Below are 1,929 nucleotides of genomic sequence, written 5' to 3'. Positions count from 1 at the left end.
GTCCGCTGCGTGGGTCTCCAGGGGACTCAGTCCTGCTCGCTGAACACTGAGCTCCTGGGGGAGTTCAGAAGTCAATACCTGATGAAAAAATCAATGATTGAATGGGAACTGCTGGGGCTCAGTGGATAGAGCGTCGGCCTGCGTACTGAAGGGTCCCGGTTCGATTCCGGTCAAGGGCATGTTACCTGGGTTGTGGGCACATCCCCAGTGGGGGCTGTGCAGGAGGCAGCTGATCGATGTTTCTCTCTCATCGATGTTTCTGGCTCTCTATCTCTCTCCCTTCCTCTCTGTGAAAAATCAATAAAATATATTAAAAAAATAAATAAATAAGACAGATGTGAAAGTATAATCTTCATATAGTGGCCAAAGCTCTTTAAGTACCACGACCTCTCCTTGCTGAACTCTCTGAATATCTCCCCAAAGCAGTTAACACTGATACATTTACATTGCATGGATCAAATAAGAATACAGTGGTAGGACTTGCAGTAATAAAGGAATGACCCAAGATGGCTCTTACCCAATCTCTCCACAAGAATTTTACACCCAGCCCTTTGGAGATCTTGCACCAGTCAGTCAACACAGACACAGAATTGAAAGAAAAGCTTGTGCTCCCAAAAGAAAGAGAATTTTTTCCATTTCTATTGCCACATGATGAAAATCTAAAGGCATTTAACATGGAAACACTATAATGCCTAGTGCACAGGTGCCATATGAAAACACTCAAGTACATCAGTGTTTAAATAAGCTGTTGGTAATATGAAAATCTAAGAATTTATAACATTAAGACCTAAAATACATTTCCGAGAAACAATCAAACTTATGATCATCATTTATAATATAATACAATCAAGCTGGGAAATGCCTTTACAAAGGTATGTACAACTTATTCAAATGTATTTATAATACTCAAAAAGCTTATAATTAACTATAAAAAAATCACAAGATAGTCTTGTTAACATCCTCCATCTCCTCAAATATTATACAGTTCAACTGAAACATGTTCAAGAATAAAACCAATCAGGTCAAATTTTTTTTTATATATAAAAAGTACAAGCCCTGACCAGTTTGGCTCAGTGGATAGAGCATCGGCCTGCAGACTGAAGGGTCCCAGGTTCGATTCCGATCAAGGGCATGTGCCTTGGTTGCGGGCACATCTCCAGTAGGAGGTGTGCAGGAGGCAGCTGATTGATGTTTCTAACTCTCTATACCTCTCCCTTCCTCTCTGTAAAAAATCAATAAAATATATTTTTTTTTAAAAAGGGACAAACTTTTGTATACAAAGAGTACCTGATCCATCTGTGCCTGAACCAGATCTGACAGACCCATCTGTGAAGGAAACGGATTCAGAATCAGAGTCGCTAGCTTCACTTCGAGTGTCATAATCATTTCCCTCTTCCTTCTGATCTCTCTCATCCTGTTCATATTCTTCTTCCTCTTCCTCCTCCTCTTCTTCTTCCTCCTCCTCCTCCTCCTCCTCTCCATCTTCATCCACCTCTTCATCTTCCTCTGCATCTTCTTCTACCTCTTCATCCTCCTCCACATCTTCCACTCCTTCCTCCTCATTCTCAGTGTTGTTGCCTTGCTCATCAGAAGAACCACTGCTGCCAGTCTCATGATCAGAGCCATATTCTTCAGAGTTCACTTCTTCCTTAGAAGACTGGCTGGATCTGCTTGCACGCCTATCCACTTCAAGCCCAATTCTCTGATGTTTAAAGAAAAAGGAAATCAGCAGTCATATCACAGACAAGGTCAGAGTGAATAAATAGTTCTAAAGCCTCAAAAAGAATTGCTTTGTTTTATATCTAAAATAATATTTACTACCTCAGAACCATCTGGTGTAGGGGATTTGGTCCTCCTTTCAGGATCCCTTTTCCGGAGACCAGGTTTTTCTGGTTGACTCTTATAAGGTTCTCTGGAGGCACTGCTTTA

At 41.1% G+C, this 1,929-nt stretch overlaps 1 protein-coding gene across 1 annotated transcript in view; it reads right to left on the bottom strand.

The window, feature by feature from the left end:
- YTHDC1 (YTH domain containing 1) overlaps positions 1-1,929 on the bottom strand; it is a 33,030-nt gene that overhangs the window by 23,562 nt on the left and 7,539 nt on the right. Inside the window, 2 exon segments of the mRNA XM_015565891.1 lie at positions 1,288-1,702; positions 1,822-1,929. The exon segment at positions 1,822-1,929 is cut by the window's right edge and continues 227 nt beyond it. Of these exon segments, the coding sequence (XP_015421377.1) occupies positions 1,288-1,702; positions 1,822-1,929 (523 nt within the window).

Source organism: Myotis davidii, unplaced genomic scaffold, assembly GCF_000327345.1.
Source record: "Myotis davidii unplaced genomic scaffold, ASM32734v1 scaffold31, whole genome shotgun sequence".
NCBI classification, from domain to species: Eukaryota; Metazoa; Chordata; class Mammalia; order Chiroptera; family Vespertilionidae; genus Myotis; species Myotis davidii.
Note: the sequence above shows the minus strand (reverse complement) of the source record. Positions and strands in the feature narration are given on the sequence as shown.